This window comes from Hyperoodon ampullatus (assembly GCF_949752795.1).
Source record: "Hyperoodon ampullatus genome assembly, chromosome: 12".
Lineage (NCBI taxonomy): Eukaryota > Metazoa > Chordata > Mammalia > Artiodactyla > Ziphiidae > Hyperoodon > Hyperoodon ampullatus.
Window position 1 is genome coordinate 75585140 of NC_136925.1, and position 23353 is coordinate 75608492.

General features: G+C 44.7%; 1 protein-coding gene across 4 annotated transcripts in view; it reads left to right on the plus strand.

Moving 5' to 3' along the window:
- ESR1 (estrogen receptor 1) overlaps positions 1-23353 on the plus strand; it is a gene marked incomplete at both ends in the record, with an annotated part of 276707 nt that overhangs the window by 243793 nt on the left and 9561 nt on the right. For 2 of the 4 annotated variants that reach the window (XM_079716498.1, XM_079716496.1), the window contains 2 exons: positions 3425-3608; positions 10511-10745. The exons of 1 other annotated variant lie outside the window; for it this stretch is intronic. In XM_079716498.1, the coding sequence (XP_079572624.1) occupies positions 3425-3608; positions 10511-10745 (419 nt within the window). Of the gene's footprint in view, positions 1-3424; positions 3609-10510; positions 10746-23353 lie in introns of those variants that run through there. One more of the 4 variants, XM_079716497.1, reaches the window with a different exon arrangement.

The following is a 23353-nucleotide window of genomic DNA, read 5'->3' on the forward strand; positions in this document are numbered from 1 at the left end:
GAGGTAGCAAGGGTGTTCCTGTGGGATGGAGCAAAAAGGGGGAAGGAAGGAAGAGAGTGTCCAAGCAGAGAAAGAGACGGAGGGAGAGAGCAAGAGCAACGGTCACTGAGAGCCAGAGAGGGAGAAAGGCTAACCTCTCTCTCGTCTATGGGGTGCCCGTGCAGTCCCGCTCCCCATTCTTTGCTGCCACCCGCTTTCTCCATAGGCTCTTCCTAAAAGCTCCCAATGTTGGCTGCAAGATTCAGAATATGTAGAGACTCAGATCTGCCAACAGCACTTCAAGGCTGGATAATGACATACAGATTGTTTTTTTCCACCTTTGGGATTTGGAGCGGCCTGGGGAGTTGCAAAAGCCTGCCTTGTTGTAAGACTCTTTCTGAAGGCTCGCACTGTCTGATCACTGGCTCCGTGCTGCTGGGAACACTGGAGCAGCTGTCCAGGGTGGCAGGGACCACCTGGGATATGGAAATTACCGGGAACCCTGTTTGGCTTTTGCCAGAGCACCTGAAGCATTCTGGGAATTCGGATTTCTGTTGTTTCTCGCCACCGGCCCCTTAGGGGCAAAAGGCAGCAAACACGGACCACGTGTTTTGCCAGAAAAGCCCCAAAGGAAGACGGCTGCAGTTGTCAAGTATTGGCATTTCAACAGGACTGTATATTTACTTCGAAGTATATTTGCACGGCTAGGAAGCATCTCGCAAGGATGAGATGATAAGCTGTGTTGGTGCCAAAACAGGACTAGAAAAACAGGCTTGTTCTGAGAATGGCTTGCATCCGGAGAGACAGTGTTAAGACAATCCTTCCTCCACAGGCAATAGCTGCTCTTAAGACATTAATGCTTAAAAGAAAATAAGGCTTGGAATCCCTATCTCATGACACACTGTGCGCACACAGTAGGTTCTCAATGAGAGCATGTCAGGCGGGGGAGCCCATAGGAGGATGGGGAACCGGCAGCACAAGGGAAAACCACACTCCCCAGAGCCTGAGTGCCAAGGCTCTTACCTCCACAGGAGAGGGCAGAGTGCAACACGGGCCCTCAGGACGCCCGTGATTCTGCACAGGGCGCCCTCACCCTGTGCACGCAAGTAGGGGACACTGAGTGTCACCTTCCCACGCGGGGACATGGAAGCTCCTTGGTTCTGTGGTTTCCCTGAACAAGAATGGGATTATTGGTGAACGAGGCAAGCATCCTGGGTGGTAACAAAAAAGGAATTTGGTAGAAAACACATCATCCAAGTTGGATTAACTCAGCTCTGTGGCCTGGGCAGGTTCCCAGGACATCCAGCCAGAGGCAGGGCCTCTGAGAGACGCGAGGCTAGAAAGTGTGTGATGACATGAGGGCAGGGAGAGGCATGGCCGTGGGGCTCTGGAGAGGCTGCCCCTGACCCCCCCGCCAACCCACTGGCACACACCTCCCTTGCCATCCGTTACCTCCTGGCCAACACCAAGGCCACTAGACATATGCCCATTTTTCTAGTGGACACAGTCTTTATCAGAAGCCCACATGGAACATAAGTAATCCAGCAATTGCTTTCTTATCCCACTGCCTGTCCACTGCTTACTCATTCTGTGCTCAATTTCCTTTGGATCAGAGTGCCTCTGGGTATCAAAACTACATTATTCTATTCTACTGCCTGTAAGCCAAGAGCCTGACCATTCTGGTTTTGCTATTGTTGTATTTGTTTTAAATATTAGCCCTTTTCCATTCCAGGCAATTACAACCGTATTTACTGTAAGTTCCTCTGTGTGGATGTTTTCCCCATTCCCGACCTACAGGCTGCTGTGTGAGCAGTAACGCATCACTGTGTTAAAAGTACAAAGTTGGGAATTCATAAACTTGGGGGCCTTTAACTTGAAAATACCAGTGAGGATGGGGGGGAGGGGAGGAGAAGAAATATACTTATGGGTGGGCCAGTGGGCTCGTAAGACCAAAAAAAATGTTGCTAAATAGACGTATATCTTGAGAAAAATACCGCATCATCTGCTCGCTGCGAGATGATGCATTTGGGTAGGATGAGCTGATCTCTGCAGTGTTTACTTGATAGAACAGCCATCGTTGTGGTCCCAAGACAAGAAGACTCCATCCTGCCCTCCTTTTGCTTTCAGTACTTCTCACCTCTTAATCACTCACCTTCCTCTGCTCCTTGGGCTGAGCTCACACCTTAAGTCAAAGAGTCAGGATTCTTTCAGTTGCAAGTGACAGAAACCCAACTAACACTATCTTAAGCAAACAAGGGGATTTATGGATTCATGTGTTAGAAAGGACATTCTGGAAGGTCTAGGGTCAAATGAAAAAAGTAAGAACCAGGACCTTATGACAGGAACCAGGATTTCTCCCTCCCTGCCCTGCCCGCTCCTGCCTCCCCCGTGTAACTATCACCTCTGCTGGTGGTAGCTGGGCTCCATTCTGCAGGGGGAGCTCCACGTACCTGGAAGATGGTGCTTACAAGTCCCACATTCTCATACGCCCAGTGCCTCCACCCTAGAGGAAGGAACTTCCGCCCACAACTTCCATATACAAGCTCAGAAAAAGCTCTGATTGTCTATCTCGGGGCTAATACTAGCCAAAAGGATAGAGTGACCTGATTGTCTAATTTCAGCCTTGAGTCTGTGGCCTGTGGCCCCAGGAGCAGGATTTATGACCAGAAGAAAGGCAAGAGGGGAAAAACAACAACAACAACAACAACAAAAAAACCATGCCTGGCAGTGAAATACAGCAGTTCCTGGGGTCCTCTCTACCCTCCCATCATAAACCTTTCAGCTGAGGATGAAAAGTACGAAGGCCCCAAAGCTGACCTGAACTGTAACAGCAAATTAAAAATTGCCTGTCAGTCACTTAGCAAATCACTTTTGCTCTCTCTGTGCACCTCACCGAGAGGTCACGTGTCTCTAATAACTTAGCGTCTCCGTTATAAAACCGGATGTAGTGTCAGCACACTGGCTCATTCTCAAGTCTCCTCCATCCTGTCGAGTTTGCTCAGCAGGTTAATGCAGCTCTCTGCCCTTCGGTTTCTTCATGTGAAAAGGAACAATAATGCCTCCTTCATGGAGCTGTCATCAGCGTGAACAGGATAGTTAGCGTTGGTGACAGGCGTGTCAGAGGAGAGGTGGCTGGTGTTAACCACCTTGGCCCCAAGGCGAACAGTGCCTTTCCAGGGAATCTTGATGACGAATCCTGGAAACTGGCTCCCACACAGGGGGCCACATGAGTTTCCTAAACGTGTGCCCTCACACACGTATATTCCTAAGGAATTTTGCATGGTTGCCTGGACCGAATAGATCCCGAACTTCCCCGTTGCTGGGCGAGGATGGGGGAGGTGGGGAGGGGCACTGGCTCAGTCTTAACGTCCCACGCACTTGCCCAGCCTCCTGGACCTCATCCTCTTTTGAGTTTCTCTCTCTCACTCTCTCTCTGCACATTCAGGAGTGTACACATTTCTGTCCAGCACCCTGAAGTCTCTGGAAGAGAAGGACCATATCCACCGTGTCCTGGACAAGATCACAGACACCTTGATCCATCTGATGGCCAAAGCGGGCCTGACTCTGCAGCAACAGCACCGGCGTCTGGCCCAGCTTCTCCTCATCCTCTCTCACATCAGGCACATGAGGTGAGGCGTCCTTGCGTTTCCCATGGGAGAGACGTAAAGCAGTCAAGCCCCCAACAATATGCTACAGCTGGCCCAGGAAGGGCTGACGCCTGAGAACAGATAACACACTCGGGTCGGTTCCCGGCACATAGCATAAAGGCTGTGGGAGGATAGCAGAGGGAGGCAGTAACTCAGTCTGGGGTGTGGGCGGGTGTCAGAGAAGCCTTCAGAGAGGAGATGATACTTACGCTCAGTTTGGCGCATGCGCAAGATCTTGAGCCGGGGAAGAGTGTGCAGCGTGCAGCTCAGGGGAGGAGGGTTCCCTCTGGTTGTTCACTTGGCCCCAGCCAATCAGGGGAAGTCCGCGAGCACACTCGTCCTCGGAAAGCACTGCGCACATCCATTACTGTTCCTGTGTCGCCCTCTCCTTACTTAACAAGTGGAAATTCTAAATGAGAGACTCTGGGTCCAAACGCCTCGTGGATGGTCAACGTTGACTCCTCCATCCCTCTCAATCCATTCTTGTCACCCCCGTTGCCATTACCCTCGCCCGAGCCACCGTCATCTCCTCCTGGATTTCTGCCCCAGCTGCCTAACCTGTCTCCCTGTCTTCAACTCAGAGCCTTTCTAATCCATTCTCCACAGTAGAGCCAGTGTGATCATTCTGGTACCAAATCTCACATTGCTTTCCTACTTAAAGCCTTGAAATGGCTTCCCATTGCTGTTAGATGAAAGTATAAATCCATTTATTTTGCTTATATTCCTTCTTATGCTCTAGCCTTACTTAACTCTCAGGACTTCCTGGTAGTCTGGGCTGTAGCCCTATTCAGCTGTTCTCTGAGTCAAGGGGGACTTCCGCTTCAGGCTGCAGATGGGCTGCGCAGCTGTTTACCTCCTCTGGGCTCACACACACATCTGCGGGTCAGCTGATGGAAGCAGGGCACAGCTGGGAGACTCTGCATCTAGCTGCAGGCCTGAAGGTTGGCCAGGTGACTACCCCGTGTGCCTCTTGCCCTCCTTGTAGCCACAGGAGAGCTGGGACATGTTCACCTCATATTGATGGCAGAGGCACAAGAAAATGAGTCTGTTTGGGGAAGTGCATTTTAATCTTTTAGTTAAGTCATGTCCACGAACATTCCATTGGCCAAGCAAGTCACATGATAAAGCCCAAAGTCAAGGATCATGGACACATGGCACAGAGAGTGAATCTTTCTGAGCAGTAAGTGAATCTATCATAGCTTAGATATGACTCCTTGCAGGAAGCATCTCCTGACCCTTAACACCTAGGTGAGATTTATACCCTGTCCTTCCTGACTGTTACTGCTCATTTTTTATCTTTCAGCACCATTAGACTGTAAACTCTGTGAGGCAGTTATCACAACCCATTTTGCTTACTCTGTGTACCCAAGTACCACATAGCATAGGGCTTGGCACGTAGTAACTACTCAATAAATATTTTCTATAGAAGGATGATAGCAGAGGAAATGGAGCCTTTCTGTGCCAGAAGGTAAAAGTGGCCTTGTTTCCATTCTAAGTGGCTGGCCAGAGGCTTAGTGGGTACCATTCCCGTGAACAGAACCCAGCCTGCAGGGAAGAGATGAAGAAAGTATCGGATTCTTTACTCCAGAAAGGCCACAACAGTGAGGTGAAGTGATGACACTCCTGCATGGTGAAGTCTCTATGACCTTGGGCTTACAGCAGAACCCCAGGAATGAAAAAGAGATTCTGTTTCTTAGTGGCTATGAGGGAAGGGCCAAGGTGTCTAGAAAGAGTTAGATTAATTTTTAAGGGGTCTTCAGACCTTGAGACTGAGTCAAATGGCAAGAAGTTCATCCCATCAAAGTCCCAGGTGCCTCCTTTTCTGGAGATAACTTTGCCAACTGTTAGCTTCTTGAGAAAATAAATGTATCTTTCTTTCTTTGGATGTCCCACAGTGCCGTAAATGAAGTCTTACATGTCGTATATGCTCACAACATTATTACTGAATGAATGAGTGAATAAATGAATGAAGGAACAAATTACCTGAGGTTTTTCCTGTGAATTTGAAATTCACAAATGCTGGCTTTCACTTGCCAAAGTTGGGGAGAAAGTGACTGCAGTCTCTGTTCTTAGGGAGTCCCCAAGAATCCCTGTGTCACAGATGAAGGACTCACATTGGCCAGGTTGAGTCGGTGACTGCATTTGGAGTACACATTTTCCGTCCTTTCCCATCCATTTCTTTTGATGAATATTACACAGAGGGAAGAGGGGGATAGATCAGGATAACATAATCCCCTACCAAATTTCCTGAGCGAGAGAGTAACCTTCCCCTTGAAGAAAATGTATTGGCTCTACTCTAAGCTAGGAATTTCACCGATGTAGAAACCATGTATCACAGATGAAGGGTTTTTTTTGTCGTTGGTAGGAATTGCTGAATTTTCTTTTTTTTTTTTTATTAGTCTCTGCTTTACAACAAAGTGAATCAGTTATACATATACATCTGTTCCCACATCCCCTCCCTCCTGCGTCTCCCTCCCTCCCACCCTCCCCATCCCACCCCTCCAGGCGGCCACAAAGCACCGAGCCAATCCCCCCGCACCACGCAGCCACCCCCCACCATCCATCCACCCCACGCCCGGCAGTGTATACACGTCCATGCCTCTCCCCCGCCCCGTCACAGCACCCCCCCCATATCCCCAAGCCCACCCCCAGTAGGTCTGTGTCTCTATTCCTGTTTTAACCCTAAGTTCTTCATGACATGTTTTTTTCTTAAATTCCATATATATGTGTTAGCATACGGTATTTGTCTTTCTCTTTCTGACTTACTTCACTCTGTATGACAGACTCTAGGTCTATCCACCTCATTACAAATAGCTCAGTTTCGTTTCTTTTTATGGCTGAGTAATATTCCATTGTATATATGTGCCACATCTTCTTTATCCATTCATCCGATGATGGACACTTGGGTTGTTTCCATCTCTGGGCTATTGTGAATAGAGCTGCAATGAACATTTTGGTACATGTCTCTTTTTGAATTATGGTTTTCTCAGGGTATATGCCTAGTAGTGGGATTCCTGGGTCATATGGTAGTTCTATTTTTAGTTTTTTAAGGAACCTCCATACTGTTCTCCATAGCGGCTGTACCAATTCACATTCCCACCAGCAGTGCAAGAGTGTTCCCTTTTCTCCACACCCTCTCCAGCATTTATTGTTTCTAGATTTCTTGATGATGGCCATTCTGACTGGTGTGAGATGATAGCTTATTGTAGTTTTGATTTGCATTTCTCTAATGATTAATGATGTTGAGCATTCTTTCATGTGTTTGTTGGCAGTCTGTATATCTTCTTTGGAGAAATGCCTATTTAAGTCTTCTGCCCATTTTTGGATTGGGTTGTTTGTTTTTTTGCTATTGAGCTGCATGAGCTGCTTATAAATTTTGGAGATTAATCCTTTGTCAGTTGCTTCATTTGCAAATATTTTCTCCCATTCTGAGGGTTGTCTTTTGGTCTTGTTTATGGTTTCCTTTGCTGTGCAAAAGCTTTGAAGTTTCATTAGGTCCCATTTGTTAATCTTTGTTTTTATTTCCATTTCTCTAGGAGGTGGGTCCAAAAGGATCTTGCTGTGATTTATGTCATAGAGTGTTCTGCCTATGTTTTCCTCTAAGAGTTTGGCCTTACATTTAGGTCTTTAATCCATTTTGAGCTTATTTTTGTGTATGGTGTTAGGGAATGATCTAATCTCATACTTTTACATGTCCCTGTCCAGTTTTCCCAGCACCACTTATTGAAGAGGCTGTCCTTTCTCCACTGTACATTCCTGCCTCCTTTATCAAAGATAAGTTGACCATATGTGCGTGGGTTTATCTCTGGGCTTTCTATCCTGTTCCAGTGATCTATCTTTCTGTTTTTGTGCCAGTACCACACTGTCTTGATTACTGTAGCTTTGTAGTATAGTCTGAAGTCAGGGAGCCTGATTCCTCCAGCTCCGTTTTTCGTTCTCAAGATTGCTTTGGCTATTCGGGGTCTTTTGTTGTTCCAAACAAATTTGGAAATTTTTTGTTCTAGTTCTGTGAAAAATGCCAGTGGTAGTTTGATAGGGATTGCATTGAATCTGTAGATTGCTTTGGGTAGTAGAGTCATTTTCACAATATTGATTCTTCCAATCCAGGAGCATGGTATATCTCTCCATCTATTTGTATCATCTTTAATTTCTTTCATCAGTGTCTTATAATTTTCTGCATACAGGTCTTTTGTCTCCTTAGGTAGGTTTATTCCTAGATATTTTATTCTTTTTGTTGCAATGGTAAATGGGAGTGTTTTCTTGATTTCACTTTCAGATTTTTCATCATTAGTGTACAGGAATGCCAGAGATTTCTGTGCATTAATTTTGTATCCTGCTACTTTACCAAATTCATTGATTAGCTCTAGTAGGTTTCTGGTAGCATCTTTAGGATTCTCTATGTAGAGTATCATGTCATCTGCAAACAGTGACAGCTTTACTTCTTCTTTTCCAATTTGGATTCCTTTTATTTCCTTTTCTTCTCTGATTGCTGTGGCTAAAACTTCCAAAACTAAGTCGAGTAAGAGTGGTGAGAGTGGGCAGCCTTGTCTTGTTCCTGATCTTAGTGGAAATGGTTTCAGTTTTTCACCATTGAGGACGATGTTGGCTGTGGGTTTGTCATATATGGCCTTTATTATGTTGAGGAAAGTTCCCTCTATGCCTACTTTCTGCAGGGATTTTATCATAAATGGGTGTTGAATTTTGTCGAAAGCTTTCTCTGCATCCATTGAGATGATCATATGGTTTTTCTTCTTCAGTTTATTAATATGGTTTATCACATTGATTGATTTGCGTATATTGAAGAATCCTTGCATTCCTGGAATAAACCCCACTTGATCATGGTGTATGATCCTTTTAATGTGCTGTTGGATTCTGTTTGCTAGTATTTTGTTGAGGATTTTTGCATCTATGTTCATCAGTGATATTGGCCTGTAGTTTTCTTTCTTTGTGACATCCTTGTCTGGTTTTGGTATCAAGGTGATGGTGGCCTCGTAGACTGAGTTTGGGAGTGCTCCTTCCTCTGCTATATTTTGGAAGAGTTTGAGAAGGATAGGTGTTAGCTCTTCTCTAAATGTTTGATAGGAATTGCTGAATTTTCAAATCCATTAACTGCTTGTCAGCATTAGCCAGCCTAATTAGTTAATACCAAGTATATCTGCACTGCATATACAGGCCTTGCTCGTTTTACTGGCAACACATGGCCAAGGGCAACAGCAGGGAGAGTTCCTGTTTGAATTGTGTGACGAGCTGGAGAGAAGTTGCTATTCTATTGCAAGCTTTGAGCTTTCTCTCTCTCACTCTCACACACACACACCCACACACACCCACACTCGCCCACATACCAACAACAATATTATGGTGCCTCATTGCAGCCGATCTGAATCACGGAACTCTGTTGTGTTAAGCTTGGCCCCAGCCATATGTTGTTATTCAGAGCATTTAACACCAGATTTCATCTGATGGTAAATGTGATTCATTAGGTTGCAAGAGGAAGACGGTGTCAGATCCAGGGGCATTTAACTTTAACAGCATTTTAAATTAAAACAAAAACAAGAAAACAAAATCCCACTGAAAAACGTAATTTAGGTGGTTGTGTTATATGTCCCGAATCACTTTGATGCTGTGTTTTCATGGCGCGTCTCCAGCTAGGGCTGACTTTTCCCCTACTGAAAATGCAAATATTTTTTGAGGATGTTCTTGGTCTGCTTACTCATGATCCATGACTCTTTTTAAAGAAATGTCAAACTAGAGAATAGGTTTTTTTGTTTTTTGTTTTTTTTCCTGGTGGTAGTGTTGTGGGGACAGAGCAGAGGTGTAGCCGGTGGAGGACGGGGCTGGGGGTCGGGGGAAGAGTGGTAAAAGGAGAAGCGCCATTTACCTGCATTTCCCTAGGTCCATCTGTCCCATATTTTCTGAGCATTTACCATGTCCTTGCCACTGTTGGAGACCTACGGGATGGACAGATTGCAGCCCCTCACTGAACTTGCACAGTGTGTGTTGGGATGTGGGTTGGCAGTGTGTGTGTGTGTGTGTGCACGTGCTTATGGAACAAGAATAAACATACATACAAGACATACATACGTAGGAGAATTTCAGGTTGTCATAGTGCTGAGAGAAAAACAGTAACATGAAAGCCAACGGCTAAACCTGCAGGGCCTTGAGCCGAATGCCCCTGGGGTCCTGGAAGGCCTTTCAGAGCAGGTGGCATTCGAAGATGTGGGGGAAGTTCATCCAGGTGGGGGGACAGCAAGTGCAGATACCCTGAGTCTGGAAGTCTTGCTTTGTTTCTTTAGGGCCAGCATGAAAACTAGGGTGGTTAAAGGGAGTAGGTTAGGGAGAGAGGCAGGACAAGCCATGTCAGTTGGACCTTGCATAGCACGGCCAGAAATTTAGATTTTATTCTGAGTTACATGGGAAGCAACTGAACAGTTTGAAGCAAGGGAACTTCTTGAACGGTTTATTGCACATTTAGAAAGCTCTTTCCTGGAAATCTAAAAAAGAGGGGATATACGTATACGTAACTGATTCACTTTGCTGTACAGCAGAAACTAACACAACATTGTAAAGCAACTATACTCCAAGAAAAATTAATAAAAAATAAAGTAAAATAACAATTTAAAAATTAATTAATTAATTAAATTAAAAAATAAAAAACCCTTTCCTACATGGTAGCCTATCTCATCTGTTCTCTTTTTAGATGTAATCGTGATAGAGGGAAAGAAAGTCACCTGCATAGTAAATCCTAAACTGGCTCTTTAAATAGGAAGAAAGGTTGGCATATCAGTGTCCCTGGGGTTTTTCTTACTTGCCCTTCCTCGGCATTTCAGCAGTCCTGGATCTGGGAATGGTCTAAAGTGGTCCTGTCTGTGTCTTCCCGCCCACAGTAACAAAGGCATGGAGCATCTGTACAGCATGAAGTGCAAGAATATGGTGCCTCTCTATGACCTGCTGCTGGAGATGCTGGATGCCCACCGCCTGCACGCCCCAGCCAATTTCGGGAGCGCACCCACGGAGGACGTGAACCAGAGCCAGCTGGCCACCGCCGGCTCAACTTCATCACATTCCTTGCAAACGTATTACATCACCGGGGAGGCAGAGAATTTCCCCACCACAGTCTGAGAGCTCCGCGGCTCCCCCAGGGTTCTGAGAATCCCTGTCGCACTTTATCCACGTCATGCATCACTCTAGCCCACTTCTGCCCCTGCACACACTCTGGCATGCACCCAGCGCTGGCTTTCTAATATGGGTGGCCATTCACTTGCTTGCTCAGTTCTAAGTGGCACGCCTTCTTTTGGGAACAGCCAAAGGGATTCCAGGGCTACTTTCTTTGTAACAGCTCTCTCTCTCTCCCTTTGCTCCCTTACTCAGCATGAGGATTCCCTTAGCGTTTCATGACTGAGCTCCGTCTACGAGCTGGGCTCAGATGACTGTGCACTTTAGCTACTTGTGACCCAAGGCCTGGAGAGTGGACATTTCACCTCCGTGAATGTGAAGCACTTTTTAATGGATCTTATTTAAGCATAAGCCACAGGAAAGAATTGAAAGTGGCTCCTTTAATTGCTGACTTGGAGAAAGCTAGGTCCAGGGTTCATTATAACATCCTCTTGTATTCCTATAGTAACATATCATTTTATTAAAATCAGACCTTAAAGCTTCTGCTCTGTTGCATGGCTGTAGCAGAATATCTGGTGATTGTCCACCCACTTCCCCTATAGGAATACAAGATGCACACAGGGAAAGAAGAGCCCCTAATTGTCAAGACTTTGTCAACTAAATACACTGCACCTTCAGATTTGCTGAATGCTTTACCATTAGCTTTTGAGAGCACTAGGTATAGGTCATGGGTTCCAATTAATTCTTGCTTCCCATGGACCCATGGAAAACAGCAAGTTGATCCCAGTTAAGTCACCTCCACATACACCAGTTTCTTTGTGAGAGATAAATTCTTGTTTTTTTTCATTTTATAAAAGAAAGCCCTCTCCCCACCCCAGGACTTGCAGTAAATGGGCTTCAGGACCTGTTCTGGTGTGATCTCTTATCAGCAGAGGGCGCTCTGCTTGGCTCTTCCTGGTGTGTAACTTACAAGGTGAATTAGGTGTAGTGCCCAGGCTATGACCAAGGGCAGTTTAAATGAGCAGGCACCCTGGTGACACTTTTAGCCCTGGAGCACTGGGCATAATACTAAACGTGCATGAATCTTGTAGGTACTAGAGACCAAAGAGGAAAGCAGGGCAGAAACTGGATAAAACTGTGAGGCTCAGGGTGGCCCTGCCACAGGCTGCAGCCACTTAGGAGTGCTACTGGCAGACCCCATACTGCACTGCGGGGCTGCCCTGGGGTCCATGGGGCAGTCCTCCTCTTCCTCATTTCCCCGCATGGCCCAGGTTGGAGGCACACTCTGGGCGGGGGAGGAGGACCAGGACTGGAGCGCTCCATACTCAGGCTGCCTGGGGCCTGGTCAGACCACACCTGCCCTTGGTTGTTTAGAGCTCATCCAAAAATCAGGGTTTGGCCTTGAGGGAAAAACAAACAAACAAACAAACAAACTTCCCTAGAGTCTATTTCATTAACCTTCATAAGCCAAGAGAGCAAGACTAGAATTGGGCCATAGGAATCCTTAAACCTATAGGCTAAACGAGAGGCCTACTCCAGCCACAGGGCAGATTTCCCTGGGTCTTTGCTTCTCTAAAGCAATTACGGATTATTTCCCCTTTTCAGCTAAGAAGAAAGTTTGGTTTCCTCTGGTGACCGCATTGTCTGTTAACTCAAACCCCAGTGATAGGCAATGTGTCAACCAACAATCCAGCCAAGCTTCTAGGGCTTCTCTTGGGATGCCTGTTTCAAAAGTGGATTGCATCCATTTCCAATGACCCAATCAGTGATCACCAAAGGACTGGGAACCTGGGAGGGCCAAGGAAAAAATAAGTTTTTTTCACAAGTGCATCTAAATTTGGGGGCAATTTTATGTATCAATATCTGCAGTAAGAATGTTTAGAACATAATTCTTTTGTTGTTTTTGTTTAAGAAGCACCTTATATAGTATAATATATATTTTTTTGAAATTGCAATGCTTGTTTGTCAGACAATTGAATGTAGTAATTCTGTTCTGGATTTAATTTGACTGGGTTAACATTCAAAACCAAGGAAAAATGTTTACTTTTTTTGTATTACTACCTTGTGATGTAGTCATTGATGCCTAAGGCCTGGTGATTATTCATTTAAATGAAGATCACATTTCATATCAACTTTTATATCCACAGTAGACAAAATAGCACTAATCCAGATGCCTATTGTTGGATACTGAATGATAGACAATCATATGTAGCAGAGATTATGCCTGAAAAGGAAAATTATTCAGGGCAGCTAATTTTGCTTTACCAAAATATAAGTAGTAATATTTTTGGACAGTAGTGAATGGGTCAGTGGGTTCTTTTTAATGTTTATACTTAGATTTTCTTTTAAAAAAAAATAAAAACAAAAAAAAATTCTAGGATTATAGGTGATGTAATACCAGCTAAATCCAAACAATAATCCAGTGGAGGGTTTTACATTATTCATCTGAGCTGTTTGTATTCATGTTAAGATACTACTACATTTGAAATGGGGCAGAGAACACCAGATGGTTGGTATGTTAGCCCGGGAGTTTCAAGTAATTTAAAAAATCTCTTCTTATTTGAAGTGCCACTAATGGACAGCTGATACTTTGCCGCTGACATGACTCTTGGGTGTAGGGAACATGCTGTATTTTTTTCCCCCACTCTGAGACAATTTAAAGTTTGAAAGCCATGGTGGATCGGGGTGGGGTGGGTGGGTGAGGGTAGGGTGGGGAAGTGGGTTTAGGAATTTGAAGAATGGGAAATATCATAATAAGAGTCTTGAAAGTATTTTGAAGCAGATCAATACTGGCGCCTGGGGTATGCGCCAGGGTTCAGTATTTCACTTGTGCCCTGTTAACCACAAATAAGTAGCTGTATCTGACAGCCATTCAGATATAATGGCAGCTTGAGTTCTAGGGAAAAACTAGTGACATCTGCAGTACAGTCCAAGGAATAGCTAGTGGTCTGTGTTTCTTTTAGCCATTGCCTAGCTCCAGGCTTGCGGTAATGATTCTGCAATGCTGTCATGCAACAGTCAGAGAGGCTAGTTCATCCAAAGAGAAGACCCTACGTAGGTTGCAAAATCCAGCCCCTAAGGAAGTGTAGTCGTTGATTAGATTTCCCTATTAACCTTACAACTATGTTTAACCAACCATGCCATATCCTATGCCTTTTGGGGACTGAACAAATAAGGGACTTACTGATAATTTACTTCTGATCCCATTAAGATGTTCTTGCGTTAAAATCTTATACACTGAAATGGCCGCTGATTTAGGCCACTGGTTCATGAAACCAATTCCAAATCCCTTCCTATTCATACTTCCCAACTCTGAGTTGGACTGTGGATACTGGGAGTGATCACTAGGACCATAGAAATGTCTGACATTCACAGGCAAATTTGCTTCAGGAAGCTGGTTATTGGAAAGACAAACAGAGTCATACATAGCTTCTGAGACAACCGTGATTCTCTTTGGTGCAAGTCTTGGGAGGATGATTCAGATGACACTGCACACCTCTAGGATGAACTCCCTGAACACTTACTCTCAACTGGAGCAAATGACTCTAACTGTGGTCCCAAATATCCACCTTTTCATTAGTGTCATCTCTGTTTCTAACTGCAGTTCCTTTCCGTTTGGATTAAAGTGAGTGTGGCCTCTTTCTAAGTCACTTAAAATTGTTTTCTAAGTACCTGCTGCCTCTATTATGGCACTTCAATTTGCACTGTCTTTCAGAGATTCAAGAAAAGTTTCTATTCTTTTTTTTTTTTGCATCCAAATGTGCCTGAACTTTTTAAATATGTAAATGCTGCCATGTTTCAAACCCATCTTCAGTGTGTTTTTGCAGAGCTGTGTACCCTGGAAACCACATACAGCCCCATGAGCAGGTGCCTGAGGCACAGACCCCTTTGCATTCACAGAGAGGTCATTGGTCATAGAGACTTGAATTAATAAGTGACATTATGCCAGTTTATGTTCTCTCACAGCTTATAAACAATGCTTTCTGTGCACTACAAATTCTTCAGTGTAGAGCTCTTGTTTTACGGGGAAAAGCTCAAATGCCAAATTGTGTTTGATGGATTAATATGCCCTTTTGCCGATGCATACTATTATTGATGTGATTCTGTTTTGTTGCAGCTTTGCTTTGTTTAATGAAACACATTTGTAAACCTCTTTTGCACCTTAAAGAAAGTAAAGAATCCAGTGGGATGCTCAAGCACCTTAAACAATTTTCTCTACCTATTTGGTGTTCAAATAAATAAATAAATGAAAGACGTTTGGTTTTTTTTGTCAGCTCTCTTCTTGCTGGTGGTTCAGCACTGGCTGCCCAAGATCAAGGATCAAGGTGGTGACATGCATCTGTAGAGCACAGTGAATTCAGATGATCAGTCTGATGCCAGGCTCCCCTCCAACCCCACCTTTAGGGTAATATTTTAATTTTGTTGATTTTTTTTTTTTACTATTTTACAATTATTTTCTTAGTGGTTACTCTTATACTATGCATCTTAACCTATCACAGTCTATTTTAGATTAATACTAACTTAAATTTGATACAATAAAATAAAACTCTTTGCTCCAATATAGCTCCATTCTCTCACTTCTCCTTCATATTATTATTATTGTCATATATATCTATATATGTTATAAACCCAACAATAATATGTTATATTTGTTGGCTTATACAACTTTATATCTTTTAAAGAAGTTAAGACAAGAAGTGAGAAAATATATATATTTATAGACTTTTTAATATTAATCAACATATTTACCATTTTCAGGGTTCTTCGTTTCTTCCTGTGGATTTTATTCACATGTCTGGTGTCATTTTTTTTTCAGTCTGAAGAAATTCTTAGAGTGTTTCTTGTAGGGCAAGTCTACTAGCAATGAATTCTCTGTTTTTCTCTGGTAATGTATTTATTTCACCTTCATTTTTGAAACATTTTTCTGGATGTGGAATTCTTGGTCATCAGTTTTGCTTTGTTTTGTTTTGAGCATGTTTGAGCACGTATCATCCCACTGCCTTCTGGCCTCCATTGCTTCAAACCTTTAGATGCTCACCTGTATCTGATGAGTCAGCTCTTCTTTGCTGCTTTCAAGATTTTCTCTTTGTCTTCATTGAACAGCGTGACTATGATGTATTTAAGTGTAGATCTTTCTGTGTGTATCCTACTTAGGATTCACTGAGCTTCTTGGATGTATAGACTGATATTTTTCATCAGGTTTGGGAACTTTTCAGCCGTTATTTTTTCAAATAATTTTTCTCCCTCTTCATCTCTCCCCTCTCCTCTGTGACTCTCCTTAAATACGGGTCAGTACATTTGATGTTGTTCCACAAGTTTCTGAGGCTCTGTTCATTTTTCTCTAATCCCTTTTTCCTCTCTCTGCTCTTCAAATTGGGCAATTTCTATTTACCCATCTTCAGGGGAATTGATTTTTTTCATCTGCCATCTTGTCTCTGAGGTTGAGTTCTTTCAGTGAATTTCAGTTATTGTCCATTTCAGCTCCAGCGTAAAACTTGAGTTCTTTTTTCTTATAAATTCTATCTTTTATTGAGAACCCCTATTTGTTGATTCACTGTTGTCATACCTTAACTCTTTAAACATGATTTCTGTTAGATATATTAATGCATTCATAATAGCTGCTTGGAGTCACTGTCAGCTAAATCCAGCATCGGGGGAGACACATAAACAGTTTCTTTTGACCTCTTTAGTCCCTGAGTATAGGTCACATTTTCCAGTTCCTTTGCATAACTCATAATTTTTTTTTATTGAAAGATGAATGCTTTAGACGCTATGTCATCGCAACTCTGGGTTCAGATCCCCTTAAAGTGGTTTGGTATTGGTGCTGTGTTCCACTGTTGCTTGTTTCTGTGTTTAGTAACTCACCTGATTTAAATGGTGAAATTTGTCTCTCCAGCAGTATTTGGCCTCGGATATTTCTGCTAGGTTCTTAGATTATCCTTCTCATTTTGGTTTTTGAGTCTGACTTCCAAGAAGCTGCCCCTGTGTCTGTATAGCTTCATGATTATCTAATGACTGAACAGACCTTTCCCGGCACCTGGAGCCAGGAGGACTTTTATCCTTGGCTGATGAACCTGCATGTGGACTGGGGAGCACATCTGGTTTTCAGGCTGTTTTCAAGTCTGACCCAGCTTTTTGCCTGCAGGGTTAGACCGGAGCGTGGGGGGAAGCTGGGCACTTTCCAGCCTCTGCTACACAGTTCTGCAGCCTCAGCCAGGAAGGCACCTGCTATAACCACAGCAACAACCTGGGGCAATTAGAGCCTTGGTCTTCCCTGCTCATCCACCAAATCAAGTGAGCCACCTGAGACCATGGGTGGGGGATGGGAGAAGCCCCTGCACTCACCCAATGCTCAGCACTTTTTAAAGAGTAAACATCTCTCATATTGTTGTATGCCTTTGGCCACTTCGCAGAGTGCTGAAATGGTTGTGTTTGTCAGTTCTGTTCAGCTTTATAGTTGCTTTTTGGAGCAAGGATTTACCAGTCTCCTCACTGGGCCATCCCTGGAAGCCCCCTCTCCACATACCCTGTCCGTTGTCTTATTATCCTTCTGGGGCTACTAAGGAACAGAGCTGTCTAGAGGTGCCATGTGTTTATTTCCAGGACTCAGCCAGCTTTGGGAGAATGTTTAGCAATCTGTGGAACTTTTAAATCTATCTGTTGGAGTTGGTCCAAGTTGGAATGCCTGACTGGGAGTAGATCCATTCACACACTGGCTCCAGATCACACTCTTCAGTGTGACATATTCTTAAGCCTTTGGGGACATTTGCATTCAGAATTGCCATATTGAATTAATTAATTAATTTTATTTATTTATTTTGGCCACACCACGCAGCTAGTGGGATCTTAGTTCCCCAACCAGGGATGGAACCCAGGCCCCCTGCAGTGGAAGCGCAGAGTCCTAACCACTGGACCCTCGGAGAATTCCCACGAACTGCCATATTTAGATTTGCTTCGCAAAAAATACAGAATGGATGCCTGGGGGCAGCAAATTTTCATAACTTTTATTCTTTGGACTGTGTGCATTACAAAGCTAGTTTTTTTTTTTTTTCTTTTTTTGCGGTACACGGGCCTCTCACTGCTGTGGCCTCTCCCGTTTCGGAGCACAGGCTCCGCACGCGCAGGCCCAGCGGCCATGGCTCACGGGTGCAGCCACTCTACGGCATGTGGGATCCTCCCGGACCGGGGCACGAACCTGTGTCCCCTGCAGCGGCAGGCGGACTCCCAACCACTGCGCCACCAGGGAAGCCCACAAAGCTAGTTTTATGTTCACATTCATGGTTGCTTAAGAGTGCAATATTTGTAGCTACCACCGAAAGACTAGCACTAAGGCCAGGGGAGAGACGTTCATTCAAGAGAGAGATACATTTTCTAACAGAACTGTCTACAGATAATCTGGGACACCTGCTTGAAGGTACGGGTGGGGTGAATTCCTTACAGCGGGAAACATCTCTGCATGGACTGGATAACCTCCAAGCCAAATGTTGAAGAGATTCTCGCAACAGATGGAATGATCTTTGATTTTCCTTTCAACCCTGAGTCACAACACATGCAGGGTCACACACACAAAAGTACCATTTTTTGGGTACTTCACTATGCCAAATAACAGCTTCATACACATTTTTTTTTTTTCTTTGCTGTACATGGGCCTCTCACTGCTGTGGCCTCTCCCATTGTGGAGCACAGGCTCCGGACGCGCAGGCTCAGCGGCCATGGCTCACGGGCCCAGCCGCTCCGCGGCATGTGGTATCTTCCCGGACCAGGGCACGAACCCGTGTCCCCTGCATCGGCAGGCGGACTCTCAACCACTGCACCACCAGGGAAGCCCTTCATACACATTTTTGCAGGTCATCCTTACAGCTATGATATGAGGGTAGATATGTTATTATTTTTACTTTACAGATGAGGAAACTGAGCATTAATACAGTTACGTTAAGTTTCCCAAGATCAGACATCTTGTGAATGGCGGACAGTGGATCAGTCCTCCTGACCTGAAACATGCTTGGCACTTTCTAAACTGGGGTTTGGACTTCCTAGGGGTTACTTAAAAGTCACAGGGTACATATGAAATTGTACCCAAGATCAGAGAAAGTGTTAATTTTTGTATTTAAACAAGCTTTCACATTGTATGAGTAGAAAGAAAAATTCCCACGAATTTTTAGGGCAAAATGGGACTCTTAGAAATACGGCACTTGGGCAGGATGCTTCATGGCATTGCCCTTCGACTTCTGGGGAAATGAGTCCCCTTCTCTCACTAGTGGGTGGACCTTGGGTAGGAAAGTTTGAGAAACATTTCTTCTGCTAACGCCCCTGGAACTTGGTGCCAGTGTTCCTGGTTTCTGAGGTCACCCAGGCACCCTTCCTGTCCCTGGTTTCTGCCAGGAACAGTGGGTGAGCTGAAGAGTGATTTTCATCTGTCTCTTGGCACCAGGAGAAGCTCTATTTCTAGCTGCTGACCTGAGACATTGAAGTCAGAGGCGGTGGCACCCTCCCTGGCAGCAGGCCCTGTTTCAGTGTGACAGTACCTGGGCCAGGCTCACCCCCTTCCCTTGCCCCAAGACCAGCTCCTAGCTCACAGCCCACGAACAGGACCATGGCCCACGTCTCAGGCACTTGGCGTCTGTGTAGAACTGACAAAATAGGAGCTTTCATCCTAACTAGATGAAGGTGAAAACAACAACAACAACAAAAAAAACCACAAAAAAAACCCCACAAAAAATACCACAGCAAGGAAGCACTGGAGGCAAACATTTTTAAAAGTGATTTGGAAACGGGGTGGGATAACGTCAGGGGCCAGGCCAGCTAGGAGCAGAGGAAGGGACTCCAAAGCATCCAGCTCCAGACCCTTTTCCAAGAGCCAGTCCCCCAGAAGGCCCTGGAATAGACAGTGCTCTGGGTGCCTTCCCAGACTCAGTGCTCCACTAGCCCCTTCTGCAGCTGTGCAACCTGTCGTCAGATGTCTTTTCATTGAGAAATCAGAAATTGTGGGAAAGGCCAGAGAAAGTTCTGTGAGCTGGTAAACATTTCACCGGCTACATGAATTCAGGCTCAATGGGGTGTAAGCTGCAAAGATTCCTCAATACTTCCAGATTTTTTAACCAGAAAGAGCACATGTCAATACCCAGGGCACCAGACCACAGGCTGGAGGGGCGGCAGGGACAAGGGAACAGCACAGTCAGCAGCGGGAGATCCTGCCACCGCCTCTGGGAGCTGCTCTGCGTCCCTTAAGGACACCAGGCGCAGATGGAATCTGGGGCTCAACAACGGCGAAGAAGGCATTTCCTTCAAAATGAGGGGAAGGGCTGAAGGGGCCAAACCGGGGCTGCAAGATGCTTCTCTAAGACTGGATTAAAAAGCTAGAGCTTTTTAAGAGCTAGAGCTAAGAACCCATTCATTCATCTTTGACTTTATTATTAAATATTCAGAAACACCCATTAACAATCCTTACAAGCCAATGTATTCTTGAATGCAAAAAAAATGTATATAAGGGAAAGCATTAGCAAGTTTATGAAGCAGTATTGGTACCAACTGCTTCTAGCCCAGGATCACAAGAACCTGAATCCAGGAAGTAGAAAGACCCGGATCCTGAAAAGATAGAACCCCAGGTGGCTCTAGGCTTATTCCTGTAGGAAAAGCTGCTGAGCTTTGGCCTTGGTTTGAAAAAGTAAAGGAAAGCCTGTATCAGAGAGCTTAAAGCACTCTAGGGATATTTTCATTTCTTTTCTATGATTTCATAGAGGCAGGAAGATAAAAGAGATGCCCTTTCAAACATCCTGGGTCCCGTTTCCACTAAAGTGTTCTGACAGGTGAGTGTTCCCATTCCCCAGCGCCTACCTCTCTGTGACCTTGGAGACACAAGCCTGCAGCAGGTGCCAGGGCTGTGTAGACCTCTGGGGATCACAAAGACCACCAACAGAAGACACTGCTTGATGAAGGCCCCAGGGGAATGGTGCCAGGACCTCACCGAGCCAATAAACAGGAGCCCAAACTCTGAACGAACAAGGTTTATCACCTGCCAAATTATGTCACCATCCTGGTCCCACACTTCCCATTCCTGCCGAGCTCTGGGAAGCCACATGTACACTCGCTCTGCCAATAGGAAGTCCCCAGCCCTGAGAAAGCAGCTCTGCGGAGGGGCCAGAGCTTCACTTTTCTAATGGCGGCATTCACAGCTGAGGGAACGAGGACCACTGACCTGGCAGGTGCGCCAACTGGGGCTCTGCACACGCAACTGCTGAGAGGCCAAAGGATTTACAGGACCCTCTATGCCTAGTACTCATGGAAGAAGATGCCATTTCCATTCCAAAGACAAACCTGACAGCTCTGGCCTCACCTCACCCCACAAAATCCAACAAAAACCTGGGGGGATAAAAGAAAGAAAGAATTCTTCATGGCTGCCACAGAAGTGTTCTCAGGGGAAGAATTCCCCAATGGCAGCCAGGCTGAGGTGAGGGATTGTAGATCGAGTGCTGAGCTGAGCCGGTGAGAAGTCCTGAGCCTCTGAGAAGTCCTGTCAGGAGAAGGGAGTCTGAAAGGCTCAAGGTCATACTTAGTGCAGCTCTCCCACGAACAACTCCACTAACGGTGTTTGTCTTGGGCGACTCTATCTCTTGAGGCAGCTAACTTTTTCTGTAGAGGGCCAGAGAGTAAGTATCTTACGTAATGTGGCTGGCAATAATTTCTCATTGGTCTGTTTTTGTTTTATAACCCTTAAAAGAATATGAAACCCAGGCTTCCCTGGTGGTGCAGTGGTTGAGAGTCCGCCTGCCGATGCAGGGGATGTGGGTTCGTGCCCCGGTCCGGGAAGATCCAAATTGCTGCGGAGCGGATGGGCCTGTGAGCCATGGCCGCTGAGCCTGCGCGTCCGGAGCCTATGCTCCGCAACGGGAGGGGCTGCAGCAGTGAGAGGCCCGCGTACCGCAAAAAAAAAAAAAAAAAAAAAAAGTAAAGCAGGGTGAATCTGTGGCGCCTGTACCAGAGAGGGAAGGCACTAGCAGAAGCTGCCCGTGACTTCTGGTGTCCCCGCCCCCATCACTTCCTGACATCAGGCTGTCCCTGATGGACTGGGTTCACCTGCCAGCAAAGTGACTTCTGGAGGTGGGAGGTCATTTAGGAAGTGGAGTTTTTTCCTGAACAAATGAGTCCCATTTGGAGGACAGCTCTCCCGGGAAGGCTCTTCTCCGGGGATTCGGCAAGTCCCCGGGTCCGGTGGCCTCCTCATCCCAAATCGGGGGCTTTCACCACTTTGCTCTTAGGTCCTGGAACCAGCAATCAATCCAGGATGACCACTTGGAGTGGACTCAGCCATTAGGATTCTGCCACTTTCAATAGATGACCCGTCACCATTTATTTTGGGTATATCAAAAAAATGTTTTTAATTAAAAAGCAAATCAAGTGTCTCCTCATGAAAGAACAGAAGTACTTTTTTCTTGTCTTTTAAAATTATTATTATTAGTGCAGCAATTTGGATCTCAAAAACAAATCACGCTCCTTGTCACAATTAAATAATGTTTTAAAATTGTTTCTCCCCCTGTGACTCTATTCACAATGCTAAGCTTTGAATTTCATATATATCTTTCTTTTTCCTTTCTTAAACAATTACTAGTTTTCTTTCTACAAAAGGAGGGGCATATCCATTTGAAGTAACATGATGGACCTGGAGATTATTGTACTAAGTGAAGTTATGTCAGACAGAGAAAGACAAACATCATATGATACAACTTATATGTGGAATCTAAAAAAAAATGATACAAATGAACTTATTTACAAAACAGAAACAGACCCACAGATTTAGAGGACAAATTTATGGATACCAGGGGGCAAGGGTTGGGGGGAGAGATAGTTAGGGAGTTTGGGATTGACATGTACACACTGCTATATTTAAAATAGATAACCAACAAGGACCTACTGTACCAGCACAGGGAACTCTCGCTTGACATTCTAATAACCTAAATGGGAAAAGAATTTGAAAAAGAATAGATACATGTATAATGTATGTATAACTGAATCAATTTGCTGTATACCTGAAACTAACACAACGTTGTTAATCAACTATACTCCAATATAAAATAAAATTTTTTAAAAATGGGGGCGTATAACAGAAACCATTCTACATCTTTTTTTTTAAAGAATATATGGTAGACATCTTCCTCAATAAATATAGATTGGTCTCACTTTTTAAAAATAGTTGCATTATAGTAAACACTTTATGTATGCACTATAATTTATTCAACAAGCCCCGTGCTGACAGACATTTGGTTGCTAAAATCTAGTGATAACAGGCGGTATCCTTGTCTTGTTCCTGACTGGCATTGAGACAATTATCTATTTATTTGGAAAATGACAAAGTAGTTCCCTGCTTCACAGAAACTATAAAAATAATTCCAGATAGATTATAGACCTACTCACAGAAAGTACAAGCAAACATTTGCATAATCTTGGAGTGGAAAAGGCCATCTTAATATGCACTACCTAGAATCTATAAAGGAAAAAGAACCTGTCAGATTTGATGACATAAAAATTAAAACTTCTTGGGCTTCCCTGGTGGCACAGTGGTTGAGAATCTGCCTGCCAATGCAGGGGACACGGGTTCGAGCCCTGGTCTGGGAAGATCC